The sequence below is a fragment of the Mustela putorius genome, unplaced genomic scaffold (assembly GCF_011764305.1).
Source record: "Mustela putorius furo isolate JIRA1106 unplaced genomic scaffold, ASM1176430v1.1 tig00000827_pilon_pilon_pilon, whole genome shotgun sequence".
Lineage (NCBI taxonomy): Eukaryota > Metazoa > Chordata > Mammalia > Carnivora > Mustelidae > Mustela > Mustela putorius.
Window position 1 is genome coordinate 3,640,105 of NW_025421489.1, and position 15,924 is coordinate 3,656,028.

At 43.2% G+C, this 15,924-nt stretch overlaps 1 protein-coding gene across 7 annotated transcripts in view; it reads left to right on the forward strand.

Moving 5' to 3' along the window:
* The window catches only part of CUNH10orf67 (chromosome unknown C10orf67 homolog), a 143,412-nt gene that overhangs the window by 46,442 nt on the left and 81,046 nt on the right, over nt 1-15,924 (forward strand). For 6 of the 7 annotated variants that reach the window (XR_006608105.1, XR_006608106.1, XM_013058925.2 and 3 more), the window contains 3 exons: nt 7,819-7,971; nt 14,053-14,185; nt 15,326-15,384. Coding sequence is in view for 5 of the 7 variants with exons in the window: in XM_013058925.2 (XP_012914379.2) it covers nt 7,819-7,971; nt 14,053-14,185; nt 15,326-15,384 (345 nt within the window). In the remaining 2 variants the exon portion in view is untranslated. The remainder of the gene's footprint in view (nt 1-7,818; nt 7,972-14,052; nt 14,186-15,325; nt 15,385-15,924) is intronic. The other variant, XM_045084975.1, reaches the window with a different exon arrangement.

Genomic DNA, 15,924 nt, shown 5'->3' on the forward strand with positions numbered 1-15,924 from the left:
CACCCAGGCACCCCTCATTTCAGATTTTTTAAAAGTCCTACTAACAGTATTGTGCAATGAAATACCAACATTTTAGTATTTGGAGGGGATTAAATTCTCTGGACTCTGACTTAGGAAACGAAGATGGGCCTGTGCCCAGGGCAGGGTGCATCTCCTCAGACCGGGAGGAACGCCTTCCCAGGAGGACGGTCAATGGCCTGAAGGAGGCTTTGTGCTGAGGAGAGGGTGGGAGAGAAAACTGCCTGGTGAAATGGGAAAAAAACTAACATGAAGTGTTACAAAATAAGTTTATGAGTTACATGAGTTACAAAATAAGTCCTGCAGACTCAACCAAGACACAAAGCTTACAACGTATCTTCCCCCCTCACCCCCAACACGCACCCCTGAGTCTCCCGGTCTCAGGTGTCGGTGGCACAGTCCAGCTGGTCTGGGAAGCTAGTGGTCGGTCACTCCTTGTGCTGGACGCCATAGTCCGGCCTCTGGGGTTCACACCTGTGTCATCACCCTCCTCACCTCCTGGAGAGTGGGTGGGATGTGGGCCTTGCCTCTAACCACAGCTTACAGCCAAGGTGCCCGGATGATTCTATCTTTTAAGAGCGTAGCTCCCGTCTTGCTGAGTCTCTCTCTCTCTCTCCTTTGATGGCTTGCGGAAGCAAGAGGTCATATTGGGGAGCCCCAACATTTGGAGGTAAAGAATGGCAGGCAGCCTCCAACGGGCAGCCCCTGGCTGACAGCGGGAAACTAAAGCCCTCGGTCCTCCAGGCGCAAGGATGTGAATCCTTCCAACCACCTGAGTGAACGTGAAAGCAAAATCCTTTCCCAGTCAAGCCTCCACCAAGACCCAAAGGACACTTGGATGGCAGCAGGGGACCCATCCAAGCCGTTCCTGGATTCCTGCCTCACAGAAACTAAGAGAATGCATGTGTGTTTTAAGTCAGTAAGTTTGTGGTAAAGCTGTGTGTTTGTGACAAGGCATAGATACAAAATACACCCTAGTTTTCAGCGAGTCATCAAATTCTGCCGCTTTTTTACTTCCTAAGTCCATCCCTTTTTATGTTCTTTTACAGAAAGACCTAGGTCAGACAATCAGCTTGCTTCCCATCTGGTCTCTGTACTTCTGTGTCTCCCCGGTCAAGGGACTGGTTCTTCAAAAACATAAATCCCTTCACATCCTGCCCCCTTTGGAAACCTTTCAGCACCTTCTCCAGAACTGTAGGATGATGTCTAAGCCTTTAGCAGGGCCCAGAAAGGCCCTTGCATTTCTCCACTCTTATCTCCTTCTACTTCTTGATGAAAAATTTACTCTCCAGCAATCCTGAAATACTTGCTATCACCTGCCTCCCTCTGCATGTCTCATGTTATTAGTCACCTCCCTGGAATTTTCCCAGAATGTTCCTTCTCCCTGGAATGCTCTTTCTCTCCCGGAGAATCAACACACTGAATTATATCACAATTGCCCACTTGTGGATTGTTCTGTACTCTAGAGTCTTTGTTTCTGTGGACCAGAGACTAAGCTTTGTACTGTGGTCCTAGCAGAGAGTCTGACGCATCATGGATAGTCAATGAACGTTCTCTGAATAGAGGACCTGAACATAACCAAGAAAGGTGCTAAAGAACTTGATTTATGCCATGGTACTGGAGATAGAGTATGGTTCTTAGTGGAAGGTCCTAGAACATGGGAATGCATGATGTCATGGACTTGAACTGTTGTTGTACTCAGCTGCTGAGTCATCTATGCATTGTCTGATTTTGTAGCAGAGACAAAAGCAGTCCTGGCACTCAAGTTGTTCAGAATCAAGTGGCCACAGAGATTAGAAAGAAAGAAAAAGGGCGCTAGGGTGGCTGAGCCGCTGAAACGTCTGCCTTCTAAGCACCTGCGTTGGGCTCAGGTCTGGATCCGAGCGTCCTGGGATTGAGTCCGGCATTAGGCTCCCTGCTCCCCTCCCTCTCCCCCCGTCCCCTGCTTGCGCTCTCTCTATCCCTAGCTATTTCTCCCTCTGAAATAAATAAATAAAATCTTTGGAAGGAGGGGGAGAGAGAGGGGACAAGAAAGAGAGAGGAAGAAAGGGAGGAGGAAAGAAAAGGAAGGAAGGAAGGAAGGGAAAGAAAAGAGAAAAAAGAAAAGAAAAAGAAAAAGAAGAAAGAGGAAAGAAAATTCAGCAATTATGATCCATAATTGAGGTTTGCCCCGATGGGTGCCCAAGTCTTCTGTGGGGGGGTGGGTCGGGAGTAATTAAGAGAGCTTTTCGGGATGAGGTGATTCCTGAGCTAAGCCTTGAAGGATCGTGACTTTTTGGCAAGTTGAGGGAGGGAGGGAGGGATGAGAGGAGCCAGAGATGGGCCCATTTCACAGAACAGAGGCATTCAGGGGTAAGGCAGTGGGGAGCTGCAGGTAGTCTGGTAAGGCCGGAGGACAGGGGACTGGAGAGGGTGGCGAGAGGTGATGCAGGAAGTGAGCCTGAGGAATCAGTACTTGATGTGGAAGACATCCAGGAAGCATTGCAGAATTCTCAGCAGTTTTCGTGACATGCATGGATTTGCCACCTTGAAAGATAAATATTATTGCAGTGTTTATGATGCATGATAATACCGCTCTTCCCCACCCAGGTTGTGGACAAGTTGAAAAAGAAAGTCAGGGCGCCGGCAGATGGAGATCATCTGCTTTCCTGAGAAAGCTGCCTGCCTAGCGCTAACTCTCAGGGCTTGGCAGACTTGACTTCATCAGAGGTCAGCACTGGGCTGGGCGGGTCTCTTCCTGCCTGGACAGAGCACGCATTCCTGCAGTGTTGGCCCCAAAGAGAAAGGGTCGGGGGGGGGTTAAGGAGATGCCCCAAATGTGACCAAGTTTCCTCTTCCAGGGTCAGAACTCAGTGGACAGTGTCACTTCACATGGAAAGAAACAAGATTTCCTGGATTTTTCTTTCCTCCTTTTTTTTTTTTTTTTTTTAAATACATTGAACTTCATCATTTAGCACATGATCCGTTAGCTGTGTGTCTGAGCCCTGGGGAGAAGAAAACTCTGCTCCCACCTTTATGATGCAGCCCTCCCACTACCCAGCCCTTCTCTGGGGATCCTGATGCTGGTGCCTTGGGAGAATTGGCATCCAGTTAGAGGAGTGCATGATTTGCCTTGAACAACAAGGTCTGTTTCTCACCCCAGATTATATCCAGCTGTGTTGTTCAATATTGTTGATCAAGAGGTTTTGCCTGCGGGAACAAATGGCATCATAAAATTATTCTAATACTACAAAGCCAATGGTTATGCCAGAAGTTTGAATACCAACTCCTCCTGACTTTTAAATAGTGAAGGAAAAATTAAAATACAAATATTAATTCTTCTTGCGGGACCAAAGGAATTAAAATCCAAAATAAAGTTTTCTTGCTATTGTGAATGAAGGGACCAGAGATGTGCTTCTGCCTGATGCCTTTGCCTGCATCAGAGGCAGCTCTAGGTGGCACAATGTGGTCAGGAAATGGGTTCCATGGTGGGAGGGCTGACCAGACACATCAGCGTGTCAAGCCTTGTGGGAACCAGCTTCCCTGCTGCGGGGGGTGGGGGGGGGTGATGCTATGGAGACATGAGAGGCTGTAATGAATGTCATGGTGTTGGGTTGGAACTCGAGGTGTCGGTATGAGTTTATGGTATTTAGATGTAGATATTATATTAGTCAGGATTCTCCAGAGAAACAGAACTAGTGTGTATAGAGAGTAGGAGAGAGGAAAAGACAGACACTGATTTCAAGGCATTGGCTCTCTGCAAGGTAGACCAGCAGACCAGAGATCCCGGGAAGCGTTGATGTTGCAGCTCAAATCCGAACCAGTCTGCTGACAAAATTCCCTCTCGCTCCCGGACCTCAGTCTTTCTCCAAACACCTTCAAGTGATGGGATGAGGCCCATCAATGTTATGGAGGGTGATCTGCTTTACTCGGTCTATCGATTTTAATAATCTCACCAAAGGGAAAAAAAAAAATACTTCCACAGCAACATGTGGACTGGTGTTTGGTCAAATTTCTGGGTCCTTGGAAGGAAAGCCAGTTTCAGTTGCTCTCCTCCATCACAGGACGCCATGTCCAAGGGAGGCCACAGCTGGGGAGAACGGGAATCTTGATGGGTAAGAGGAGGCTGGACTGAGATATGGGGCATTTTATTCATTCACTTATTCAATCTTTCATTTATGGCTTTTGCTTTCTTCCTATCTTTCTTTCCTTTATCCAGTTTTGTTGTTGCTATTTAAGAGTTTAAAAAAAAAAAAAAGCTGTGGCATTTTCCTGAGGGTTCTTGTAAGAGGTAAGAAACACGAGACGGGAGACCAGATTTGAGGGGTGGTGAAGAAAAACACAAGGGCTTTCCGCTTCATCCCCTCGTGAGTCCAGCTCATTCAATAAACATTGGTGGAACATCAGAAACATTCCTGGAGGTGAAGAGACATGAATCCAATGTGTTTGGGTCTTACAGTTATTTTATGAAATGTCAGAAGTAAAACTTCTTGTTCTTCCAAGGAACGGCATGACCCTCCCTGCCCTGAAGTCCAGAGGGACCGAGCCCTCCCTAAAGGCAGGCTCGCTCATGTTACAGTGGGGAGGACTTGGCCAGCTTGTCAGAAGCATCTTTATTTTGGTAACTCTTAAAAGTAAAATAGGGGCGCCTGGGTGGCTTAGTTGGTTAAACGTCTGACTCTTGGTTTCAGCTCAGGTCATGATCCCAGGGTCTGAGATTGAATCCCGTGTGAGGCTCTGCCCAGTGAGGAGCTGGCTTGAGATTCTCTCCCTCCCTCTCTCGCTGCGCCTCCCTCTCCCACTCTCTCTCTTAAAAAATAAATGAATAAATAAGTCTTTAAAAGTAAAATCCGGGGCGTCTGGGTGGCTCAGTGGGTTAAGCCTCTGCCTTCTTCGGCTCAGGTCATGATCCCAGAGTCCTGGGATTGAGCCCCGCATCGGGCTTTCCACTGAGCAGGGAGCCTGCTTCCTCCTCTCTCTCTGCCTGCCTCTCTGCCTCCTTGTGATCTCTCTGCCAAATAAATAAATAAAATCCTTAAAAAAATGTAAAATCCATCATCTTCAGAACATAAAAAATTAGTGAATAAGCAAATAATAGATGAAGTGACCCAAGAGGAGTATTGACAAGATACAGAAAGACCACAACAGTGGAGGGCAGGTGGGCAGGTGGGGTGCTAAGGCTTCCCAGGGCCAGTGGCATCTGGGTTTGAATGACAAGACGGAACAGAAGTCAAATGCTAGAGGCTAACACAGGGAGCTGACTGTATTATAGATACAAAATGGTTTAGGAGCATTGTCTTATTTAATTCTCAGAGCCTTTTAGGTACTTCTATGAATCCCATTTTACAGATAGTAAGACTGAGGCCCAGGGCTAAGTGAGAGCTGGTTTGCCGACACAGGCCATCCTGCTCTACATGGTTAACCCTGTTCTTGGACATCACTCCATTTAAAAAGCTGGAACTGTCATGTGGATTGTTTTACTTTCACTCTTTCCCACTGTACTGCAGATTCATATGCTGATTTTTACAGTAGTGTGACGTTGGCCCTGTCAGTGTTCTGCTCCTAGCTTGACTCTCAGTTCTCCACTGGTCTCGTACTCTCCTCAGCTGACCAGTGCTCATCATATATTAGGGAACAATTTTAGTTCGTAACTCTAACTCTGAAATAGAATATTATGTGTATTACCAGATGTGACTAGGTTTACTGTGTTCCTTGTATGTGCATGTGCTCAAATACATTAGCAGTGAACACTTAAAAACAGAATCATGCCGTAATTCTCAAAACAGTTCAAAATGGACAACATGATTTTTACACATCGGGGTTGAAAATGAGAGTTTTATATGCTGGAAGTAAGGGAGTAACAGCGTTCATTTTGGAAGCCTTTCTTCCCTGTCTGGTGCTGTGACCTGGTTCTGCAGAGCACTGAGTGCAAACGGGGAAGCACTTCTATACGAGCAAATGGAAATAGGAAAACTAATCTGTAAAACTACTAAAGAGATCAATGGAAGTTCTAAAACTATTTTGAGTTCTCAGTAAAAGGGCATATAATTAGAATTAAGTATTTTCAAAACATATAGCATAAATAATATATGAAAAAAAAATCACTTTGAATGGTGATCAAAACGTTTTGATTCAGGGGTGCCTGGCTGGCTCCGTTGGTGAAGCTGTCTTGGGCTCAGGTCATGATCCCAGGGTCCCAGGATGGAGCCCCTCTTCTGGCTCCCTGCTTTAGCAGGGAGTCTGCTTCTCCCTCTCCCTCTGCCCCTTCCCCTCCCCCTCTGCTCATGCTCTGTCTCTTGCTTTTTCTGTCTCAAATAAGTAAATAAATTTTTTTTAAAATAAAAAATAAATTTAAAAAGGGTGTGAAACATGCTCATTAAACAAAAATAAAATACTGTGTTCATATATTGTCATAGTAAGACTCTGAAAATATACAATGATTCAGGGAATGTAGTAAAACAAACATCCTCATCCTCAAGGTGGAATATAAACCATACAATCTTTTTGAAAATAAATTTGTAAAGTGAATCAAGACCATTAAAACATTTGCATGCTCTGGCCAGGAATTCTACTTCTAAGGACCTATGCCAAGGAAAAAGATCAGAAATGTGGACAGAGGTATAGGTATAAAGACACGGTATGGTGAAGAACTTAAAAAAAAATATATATATATACACACACACACAATTATAATTATATAAATAATGGCATTTCTATAGAGCAGAATGTGGTGTAACTATCAGTAATTACACTTATATAAAATGTTAATGGCTTGGGGCATGCTCATGATATAAGGTAAAATGAATTAAATTTTTTTTAAAAGAGAGAGAGAGGGTGAGTAGGGGAGGGGCAGAGGAAGAGGGAGAAGGAATGCCAGGCAGGCTCTGTGCCCCATACAGAGCCCGATGTGGGACTCGATCTCACCACCCTGAGATTATGACCTGAGTAGAAATCAAGAGTCAGACGCTTAACAGACTGAGCCAAATTAATTAAATGTGAAATTAATTAAAATAGAGACAATGCCATACGTGATATACAGTATCAACTAATATACAAATTCATTTAAAACCAATTTGAGAGTGTATTTTTTTCATTTAATTTCTATTTGATCAGTGTTCTCAAAAAGCAGTTTATTCAATTTCTTTTAAGAAAAAAATAACTTTATTTTCCATGCGGAGAGAACTGAATGATATGTTAGAATTACATTATTTTAGAATGGTTATGCATATAGACCCTGAAGATTACTTTCTTACACGTAGTGGTTCATTATCCACAACTTTACATGGGGAAAAAAATTCTATTTTAATGCATCTTCCTCTGCTTTGGTCTCAGTTTCCTAAGTTTTCAAATGAAGCCTAGTCTGTCTAGATTAATGGTCTGCAAAACTTTTCTGTGGAAAAAAGGAAAGATATGGTACTTGTCTCTACATCTCCATATTAAACCACTGGGGGAATTAGTTGCACGTTGAAGCTTACTTCTGTTTTTACATATTCAAATTTTTGTTATCTTCCTTTCTAGGGCAAGAGCCAAGTAGGACATTCACAACCATGCTGTAAATTTACAATTAAGGTTTACTGTGATTACTTGCGTGGCCCATGCAGTTAGAGGACCCCATTGTGCTTTGTGTTTTATAGGAGCATAATGTGCTATATTCTGTGGCACTTTAGCTTATCATTCAATATAAATATAGTTATTTCCTGAAAATTGTGTGCAAGTTACAAAAATCAAATAACTTACAAGACTGTTGCTTAAATAAAACATGAACTAGTTTCTGATGGTGCTTGCTTAGTGTCTGATTTTTAATCCTGCTTTTCCCCCCAGCAATTCTTTGAGGTGGAAGAAGAGGCCTTTGTGCATGAATCAACTAGTATCAAAATGAGTGTTTTGTTAAAAAAACTGAAGGAAAGAGAAGAAGTTATTAAGGAATTAAGAGAAGAACTAGACCAATACGAAGAGTCTAGACTTCAAAAATTTGTAAGTTTCAAAGCAATGAATAATTTACTTTAATATATATATACATAAAGTTATAACTTTCCAAAAGCTTGGGTCAAGAGTAAAGGAAATACAAGTGGTCTATCTTGGGTATGTCTCCACAACATCAGCCACTCCAACCCTTTTCTCCTCAAGACATAGTCTAGAAAACCCATCATCATTAATAGGAGCCATACAATTGTTCTCAATTTTTATTTATAATAGAAATAAAATAACCTATTTCCCACTGTAGAAATTGTCCTACTCTAGAAGAGCACATAGACTTTTGTTTTAATTTTGAAGACTCCAGCCCCGTTTTGCTGTTTAGTGATCTCTCCATGTCAGAGGCTTACAGGAAGCACCATAGAACAGGAGGACCTTCAAGGAACATTCTTGAAAGGTTTTCCCCTAATTCTCCTGCTTCAGAGGAAGCCGGAAGGTGGGTTACTACTTGGACAAAAGGACTGGTGGGAACAGAAATGGAAGGAGAGGGCAAGGAGAGGCTTAACTCCTGTCAAGGAGGAGAATTTTAAGGGCTCTGGAAAGTGTGGACGCTGAAGGTGAATTTATTTTCATCTCAAGTCAGCTTTGAGCCACTGGCTGTGGCCCAGCCACAGTTTAGAACCACAGAAGAGTCTTTATTATTAGATTCTAAGAGCAAGAAGCTGATTGGGTCAGAGAGGCTAGAAGAGAGGCCAGAAGAATAACAGTCTTTTGAAAGCCAACTGGTAGGCACCACATGCCTCATCAGTGGTACCTCTTCTCATCTCCTGGCTCAGTTTACGGAGAAGGAAGCAGAGATGGAGTGATTAAGTGACTCTTCCCAGGCACACAGCTAGTACATGGTGAGGATCACACGGGAACCAGGTCCCAGCTGACCTGACGCCCACAAAAGGATGTGGAGCTCTATGCTCTACAGTAAGATGTCAAGGTTGTGATTTTCCAAATTAACTAGTTGGTAGGTATATATAAAATAGACTCTAATATTATTATAATGTATGCATATATTATTACAGGTATATACATATCCATATAAATATTGACACATGCATAGATATGCACAGAAAAGTCTGAAGAATTATACATCCAAATGTCAACACTAGGAAAAAACACGTACACGTTGCCCGTCCCTTTAAGAACAATCCATAGTTTACCTAAATCTCACGCTAGTAATCTTATTTACAACTCCAAGTTTAGAAGAGATAAGGAATTGCACTTGTCTCAACCTGAAGGATTTTGTTTACTAATTGGTGAAGAAGTGTTTACTTTGTATAACCTATTAGAATTGTTTATATTCTTAAAAAAAGAAAACCCTGAGTATCTCCTAAGTAATATAATATTGTGTCAATAGCATAGATCTAATAAAATTAAATATTAATTCTTTTTACATGTTCTGATTGCTATGGAAGAGGCATTTCCAGTTTTTGCACTTACTTTAACCTTTTCCTGGGTCTAAATCCAGCCTTATGTTTTGGAGACAATAATTTAATAGAAAGGACTAAAACAGCTATAATAGTTTTTGGCTTTTAATCCTGTCTTGGTCAAAGATATCCAGCCCAGATGGGCAGGGTGATGTTGGTCCATTTATTTCCCATTTGTGAAGTGTGCAGGTACCCACCTAGCTAAAAGAGATAGTTGTGAGAAGGATACCTGTTGTACTGAATGTGAATTACTTTGAGGGCTTTGAGGAAAGCTGAGTATGTAAATCCTAGTTATCATTATGAGGAAATAACACAAGTCCTGTGACCATCTAGTTTACATTCCATGAAATGCTCTGAACAGACCTCAAACCTCAGGACCTGTTCAGCCCAACTGAGGTCCCGACACTAACCCATGAGGTCCGTCTTGTAATGCTTATATCTCTAAGTATCCTCAACCTGGCCATTGTTCTCTCTGACATCCTCTCTCTGAGGATGAAGATGGGTAGTGGCTTCGCGAGGACAAGGAGGTGGGGGGGGGGGGGCGTCCATGCTGCTCTAGTATCAGTAGGGTGTTCCCTGGCTCAAGAGGGCATCCTGAACACCCTGGTCATTCCACTATAATTTGTCCCCAGGGAGACCACATCACAATTTCTGTAAACCCTAAGATCTGAGGGAGTTGAGATACTCCTGATTAAATAGGAGTACACATTTCTCCCAGCTCCCGGGGACCCCAATAAAATGTGTGGTGCCAGTCTCCCTCCTTGATTAAGGGCAAGGTAGAGCGGTCTGGGACTGGTGTGCATTTCAGGAACGTGGACATGAAGGCCGCAAAACAGATCATGAGTTATACAAAGTAAACTTATGGAGGATACTTTTTTTTTTTTTTTTTTTAAATCCTCTAAGATTTCCTAAAACTCCTCGCCATGGAGGTTCTGGAAGAGATCTTTTTTAATTTGAATTTTCATCTTATACAACTGCTCCCTCTGGTGGTTAAAAAAAAAAAAAAGCTTGACCCACCAAGAATCTATTAGATTTGGAAATCCAATTCGGAGAACGAATTGGAGAACTTCAAAGTTGCGGTGGAGAGAACTTGAAACCACTTGAAATAAGCAAGCTCAATAAGCAGTGGGGAAACCCTCTAGTTCATTCTTACCGACAGTCCCAATTACATGAATAGCTTTACAGTTAATAGGTAGTCACAATCTCTCTCTCTAGAACGGTTTTTGAGAAAAATCTGATGAGAATGTGATCGCAAAGGGAAACTTTAATAGACAGAGCTGAAATCAGATTTATAACAAAATGGAAATCAGGAAAGGGAGCTCTTCAAGCTATAGAGCTATATATATAGCTCTCCAGGCTTGATGTCGAATATCCCTCCCGAGCACTGTCACTCAAGGACTGAGCGTCGTTTCCAGTGCAGTTCTGTAGGAAACCATCGTGACGTACCCACCTGTCTGCGGCTCTCTGGTTGCGGTGCTGTGCGGTGATCGGTCCCCTGGAGGCTCGCTCCCCGAGGCTGGCCTGTCAGAGCGCATGCGCCCGGGTGCACGTCTCTGCGGGCACACGTGCCCATGCATTTTAATAGCGATCGGAGTTGTCCGTTTTGAAAAGAGTTCATTTTTACCCCCTTACCCTCCCATAAATGACCTGGGCAACCATCACCCTCCTCCCCACCCCACCCCCCAGAAGGGAACGTAACTGCTTGTTGCTGACAGCTCTGAAACAGAGCTGTCCGTCAAGAGTGGCGGCTCTGCAGGGCTGCACCGCCCCAGTGCGCCACTTGCCTGGCTGTCACTCACTGGGAGAGCACCTGCTCCTCTCCACGACTGTCAGGCAGCGTGGGCACGCATCAGAAGCCTACTGCACGCCCCAGCAGCAAATTGAGATGTCCAAGAGCCGGGGAGCCTGCGGAATTGCGATACCAATAAGGCAGAAGGGAGACTGCTGAGAGGCACATGCGGGCTCTGCACAGAGCTCCTCGCCCTTTATTGTGCCTGTGGATCCCCCGCGGCTGCGGTGAAGACAAGGGTTCTGCCAGTGGGTCTGGGCTGGGGCCTGAGAGGCTGCGTTTCCCATACGCTCCTGGGTGAGGCCGGGGCTGTGGACCACACTTTGAGTAACAAGGCTCTACAGTACACCAAGCATTCCTAAATGATTCTTTTTGGGACCTGTTTAGGATTCCGAAACCAGGGAACAGAGATCGTGCCCGTCTGGTGAATGGCGCCGAAGCCACGGCCAGAAGTCCTCGTTTTCCCAACGTGATAGGAAAACTTCGGCAGGTTCCCTTAGAAATTCAAAATTCCAGAACGGTCGTGGATCCCACACGATCTCTCTGCAGCTACAATGTCGCTTTAAATAGCTACATGCAGTTAACCACCTTTTAATGATCTCCCTCCTTTTTAACCTCGGTTTATTAACGCAGTTTATTTTAGAGAAGTCTCTTGGTTTAAATAAGCCAAAAACTAGTGGTGTTGGGCAGATGGTAGAAGGAACACCACCACAAAACCTGCCACTCAGAGTGTAACAGATGACCGTGGCAGCCCAGAACTATCCCTTTGTTCATTTTGCTAATGAGTGTCCTCATTGCTGGGGGAGTCTGAATAGTTAATTACGTGCAGTTCCTGCAGCTGACAGATGGTGGGGACAGAGCTAAAGATTAACCTCACAAGGATGGGGTCTGTGTAGATGGATATGAAGAGGAAAACTGTCCAGTTGAATGTGTTTTCCTTGTTTCCTGCTTTTATAGGAGAGTTTTAGAAAACGCACCGAGGAATTAGCTGCCACCATTTACACATTTTATGCTTCTTGTGATTAATTCAAATAGGTCTTGTTTAGTTTATGCTAACGAGGGCTCCTGTCATAGGATGTTCTTATTATGCTAGTTAGGAAATGTATGCTTAAGCCTTTGGAGACAAATATTGCTTGTTTATTTGTTTGTTTGTTTAAAAATCCCTTTTTAGTCTATAAGTGCATTCTGTGATGGTTTCACATTGAACTGTGTGGGACTAGAAATTAATGACTGGGGTTCTTCCTTTATTCCAACAGTGCTGTTTATTAACTATTAGATTTGTCAGTTCTCATCAATTAAGAATGAGTTGGGCTCAAATAATGTAAATGAAGTGGTGGGTCAAAATCACGAAGAATTGTATTGGTTTAGTGCAAAACTTAGCGTCATTTTAAAAATTAACTCTGATGTGACTAACTTCATTAGTAGGCAGCTTCCTGTTGAAGGTACTGGCTTTATTAAATGTACTGCAGAAATTGTAGCCACTCATTTTCCTTCTGAGCCATTATGACCACAGAGTAAAACATTTTAATAATTTGCTTTTGGATCTCTCTAAATTTAAATAAAAATACAATTCTGAAAGGAACCCAATATATTGGGAGGGAAGATTCTGTTTTTGAGGGATCTTATTTTTGTGTATTGGCAATCATGACATTGCTGTGAGAAGAATACATTATAATCTGAAGATTACTTCAAAGTTCGAAAGCACTTCTGTTAACTATATGAATTCTGAAGCAAGGCATATAGAACCTTCTATTTCTTTTAACATAATAATATAATGACTTTTTAGCATGCTCCTTAATATTTTGAGATCGTGTGATCGTTTAATATTTTCCCATCAGGAAGTAAAAAGCTCTGCACCAGCTTCCCCATCCATTACATCTTAATTAAAAAAAAAAAAATGTGTGGCAGTAAAATCCAGACAGCCATAAGCGAGAGCCATATTCAGATGTTTTTCAATAGCTTTGAAACAGACAAGAAGAAGAAGAAGAAAGGAAGAGGAGCTGTCCCAATAAGCTTCTATTGCGTAAGAAAAAGCCTCTCCCATAATGGACATGGCAAGATTTAAACAAAAGACGCACATAATAAAAATGTAAATGAGTTTGCTTTACTAAAACTATAACTTTAAAGTCCTTTGTTGTAAGTTATCCTGAAACCTTCTTACAAGGTAATCGCTGTTTGCATAGAGATTTAAACCGAAGTCTTCAATAGCATTAAACGCCTGCACAGTCCCCAGTGTGACAGGCATGCAAAGCCACGTTAATGTTCAGAATATGAATTGCCTCTGGGTGGCTCCTCTACCCAGCCGAAAACCAACTGTGTGGATATCCGCGCGCCTGATGGGCTCCATGCGGCTCCCAGCCTGAACACGTCACCGCTTTGACATGTGATGTGCTCTTCATGACACTGGCAGCGCCGACACTGGGAAATGCCACAAAGGCAACAAGCCCCCCTCCTTAGCTGCGCACTTTGCCACCCCCTGGCGCTGCCCGTCCCGGTCCCCCCAGCCTGCCTAGTTACAGGCGGACAGCGCTTCAGACACACACAGGGGGAAGTGTGGGTGGAGAGGCCCCAGCTGCCTCCCCGGGCGCAGCCTCCATAATGAATTGACCTGAATGATGAGGGCACACAAACAGTATGATATGCATTATTCCTGTCAATAAAATGTCCCCATGTGCTGTGGTCTTTGTACAGACTGTACTGCAGCCTTTCTCCAGCGAGCTCTATTTAATCTCCTTCCTTTTTACTATTCATATTATAAGTGTGTAATAGAATTCAGAAAATTATATGATAGCTCTTCTGCATCTCTATTGTCTTGTGTTGCATATTTAAATGCTTGGCTCTCTGCTTAGAGACGCGGATCTCCCCATCTTTCAGGACGCTTTTGCCAGAGAGACGATGCTAGAGAGGGAAAATCTGGAGTACAAAGTGGCAAATGAGAGAATGCTGCAGATCATTGCAGAGCTCGAAGAAGCGATCCGACTCAACCTAAAGGAAAATTCAGCATTAGGTAACCTTTTACAATCGTTTTTGAGAAAAACCTACGCATCGGACACGTCATGTAGTCCGTGGCAGCAGTCACCTTCACCGAACATCCGTTTGCTTGGTTATTTACATGTACAAGACTGGCTTGATAGCCATCTTTGGTTTTCATTGAAGATGGCATTCCTTGCTTGGGAAAGATGGTTTCTTTGTGGTTATAGTCTCATGCCATTCTAAATCAAGGTGTTTTTCCACTCCCCCCCCCCCGCCGACCCAAGTTGAGCACTGACCTTTGAAAAATGTACAAAGCAGTGCTCTATTTCACTTAGAAATATTATAAAGGATAGAAACTTTTGCTGATTCCTGTTTCACATGCTTGATTGATTATCTAAAATTTATAACCTTTAAGTACTTAAGCACGCAGATTGGGGTATGCTTTGTGGAGGAACAGAGTTGGCCCTTCAGGAAAATATGGCACTATTTACTATGGAATTATCTTCAATTTTGGACAAATTAAAGTACAAATTGTCGTGTGCATGCCTCATACTCCCTTTTTTACATACCATAAGCGTTGGTAAAAGTTCCACTTAAATCATGTGTTTTAAAGTATTTTTTTCACCTACTGGTTTCTTTGTATTTCTGTTACTTACATGATGTTCCCCTTACTTGCAGGGATGAAAAGCAATGAAGAAGCAATTAACAAAACAAAAACACTTAACAGCAAAATATTGATGAAATCAGATAGATTACAGTATCCATTGACTATAAAATATACCGTATCAGTGTAGTTTCGTTTCCCTTCTAATGTGGTGTGATACCACTTTTTCAGGCTTTGGTAGTTCTGAGTCATAAAGTGCCACCTGCTAAAGCACTTTGCATTGGCTGTGACTAACAGCAAAAATGTCCATTGCTAGTATCGATCAAAAGCTTTCAGCCCTCAGCCACACTTGGATCTTGAACTTAGTTCTTAATCCCTATCTGACCAGCCTTCTGAACAGCAGGAAGAAGGCTGTGAATGTCAAGGGCAGTTGTGAAGGTCACAGTCCTGCTAGGACTTGCGTCCGCCATGCCTGCCAGCAGTGTGCAGCCTGCCCTGAAGCAGGGAGCTTGAATACAGGGCCGTAAGCTTGTAATTTCATGGTTGGCCTCTCTTTCCTTTTGTTTACAGAAGATGAAATTATAACTCTGAAAGAGAAGGTAGAAAAGAATCATAGAACTATTCAAAAGGTACTGTAACTTTTTACATTGACGAACGACTCTTTTACATTGAAATACCGGCACGACGGGTGAGATCACACTGTGTCCCGCTTGTCTTGGGGACTTTCTGCATTTAATCTCTCCCGTGATTTGGGTAAGGTCTCTGGTAATCAATAAGGATTCTGCCTTGAAAATGAATTAATGTACAGATAGTTCATTTCTTTGGGATAACTGAGTTATCTACCTTGTTGACTGTAAGGAACTGGAAAGTTATATGACACCAGGGGTCCGAAGATGTGCTAGTGGGAGAATTCTATTATTAAGAACGAGCAATCTTGTTTTCAGCCCAGATGGGGCTTCATGTGTTTGCACATGAACTGGGCTTATGCTATGCAGGGAATCTGCATTTTGAACAGGATTTCTTTTGGTGTCAGGAAGGTCAAGATCTCCCAGGGCATCCAAGGCAGGAGGACCACAGCAGCACAGGTTGGGCTCCCCTGCTTTGTGCTTTCTTAACTCTCTATGGCAGCATCCCATCGTAGTTATCAGCACATTTTCAGCGAAGGGCCA